Source organism: Dipodomys ordii, unplaced genomic scaffold, assembly GCF_000151885.1.
Source record: "Dipodomys ordii isolate 6190 unplaced genomic scaffold, Dord_2.0 Scaffold2, whole genome shotgun sequence".
NCBI classification, from domain to species: domain Eukaryota; kingdom Metazoa; phylum Chordata; class Mammalia; order Rodentia; family Heteromyidae; genus Dipodomys; species Dipodomys ordii.
Window position 1 is genome coordinate 727,574 of NW_012267218.1, and position 2,075 is coordinate 729,648.

The 2,075-nt window shown below is 67.5% G+C and overlaps 1 protein-coding gene across 1 annotated transcript; it reads right to left on the reverse strand.

Annotated features, from left to right (window-relative positions):
* Nucleotides 1-885: 885 nt before the first annotated feature.
* On the reverse strand, nt 886-2,075 carry Zbtb42 (zinc finger and BTB domain containing 42; the record flags this gene model as incomplete). The annotated part of the gene is made up of 1 exon (XM_013012780.1): nt 886-2,075. A coding segment is annotated over one exon (1,143 nt), but the record flags the coding sequence as incomplete, so codon positions are not given.

Consider the following 2,075-nt stretch of genomic DNA (forward strand, 5'->3'; position numbering starts at 1 on the left):
TTCCACAAGCCATGCCCGACACCGGAGGCCAGAGGCTGCCCTGTTAGGGAGGCCCTGACTCATATTCTCAGCACTGTTCAGATGGCCCTGGAGCCCCTGGGGTACCTGCAGGGGTCCGGCAGCCTCCCACACCCAGAGCTCAGCTCATAGCAGCGACTCATTTTTTTGCCTCCTTAGAAGCACCCTGGATGTCGTAATCAGGTCTGCCATCCATCCACACAGTCCCCTGCCAACCTCCGAGGTCTTTGAAGAGAACCTGGTTCTCAGGTCTCAATCTTCTGTACAAAGTTAGTGCATCAAGATCCACTTTCCACCCACCAATAAACTCCAGGGCCACTGGCTCTAGCCGGCCGTCTTCATGCTGCGGGGGTCCTGCTAGGCTGTGCCCCGTGATGCCAGCCATGCCTCCTGGACCCCTGCTGGGTCTGATGGTGCCCCAGCCCTCCTGAGCAGACTTCCTGCTGCCACCCGCTGAGAGACACTCCTTCACAACGCCTTGTTGGCTGCTCACCGCCAACTTTCCTGTGGTGACACCAAACTCACAAAGACACCAAGCGCATCAGAGGGGCAGCGGGGGAAGTCCCACCTCACACGGAGGACGCCTGAGCCCAAGTGCACGCACACACACACACACACACACACACACACACCGGGGACTTGGCAGGAAGGGACACTGAGGAAGTGCTCTTCTAGCCTAGGCAGGGCACAACCTGGCACAGGGGAGGCAGAGAAGTCACCAGTTTGGGCTCATCCCAAGCAGCAGCAGCAGCAGCAGGAATTTTCAGGTGGACACTTGGAGCCATCCAGCCTTGGGGGCTTCTGTCTACCCAAACTTCCTCTTCCACACATTGTCCCACCGCGAGGCCTGCCCTGCCCTCCCCCTGCCCTCCCCCTGCCCTCCCCCAGCCCTCCCCCAGGCATGCAGGGGACCGTCACAGCAGCAGACTCTTGACCAGGCCGTAGTGGAACTTGCGGACGTGGCGGTACAGGTCCCCGGACTGCGTGAACCGGCGCTCGCACCAGCGGCAGGCGTGCGGCTTCTCCCGCGTGTGCACCACGGCGTGCCGGCTCAGGTTGTGCGAGTACTGGAAGGCCTTGCCGCACTGCACGCAGGTGTAGGGCTTCTCCCCCGAGTGCGTCCGCTCGTGCCTCTTCAGCGTGTACGTGCAGGAGAAGGTCTTGCTGCAGAGAGGGCACGTGGGCACGGTGCCATCGGGAGCCGGCCGGGCCCGGGCCCCGTCCCGTTCTCGGAAGTGGGCGCTGAGATGCAGCTGCAGGGCGTGGGCGCTGGGAAACAGCTTGCAGCACAGCGGGCAGATGCAGAGGTGCCCGCGGGGACCCACCTCCTCCACGCCCGCCGCAGGCTCTGCGTCTAGCCCCAGCTGCTGGTTGCCAGCTTCACAGACGGGCAGCGACTCGGCGTCCGCGGCCCGCTCCGCAGGGGCACAGACTGGGGGGCCCCGGGGGCTGCCGTTATCCTCCCGTTCAGACGTCGAGTCTGGCTCCTCTTTCATTGGCGGCGGGGCCCCTGGCTGCCCCTGGCTGCGGACGGCCGTCCGGAGGACGCAGGGCTGGGGGCCGGGCTCCGGTCCCGGGTGGGGCGGGCTGCCGGGCTCTGGCCTAGGGCCGGGCTTCAGGGACAGGTCCAGGGCCCCGGACGACTCTCCAGGGCTCTGCCGCGGAGGAGGCCCCGAGGCCCGCAGAGCCAGGGCGGCCCGGACCCCTGCGGGCGGGAGCTCGGCTTTGCGGGCGGCCGGGCAGGGGGCGGCGGGGCCCCGGGCGTCCTCCCGCAGCCGGCCCTTGCAGACCCGGACGACGTCGTACATGTGCAGGTAGCTGGCGGCGGCCAGCACGTCCTCCAGCGGCAGGCTGCGCAGGTCCAGCCGGCCCTCGTACATGAAGTCCAGCAGGCGGCCGAAGGCGGGCGCCGTGACGATGTGGCCGTCGAGCCGCACGGTGCGGCGGCCGGGCCGGTGGCGGTAGAAGAGGTGGAAGTAGACGCTGCAGGCGGCCAGCACGGCGCGGTGCGCGGGGAAGCGCGCGGCGCCCACCAGCACGGTGCAGTCGCACAGCAG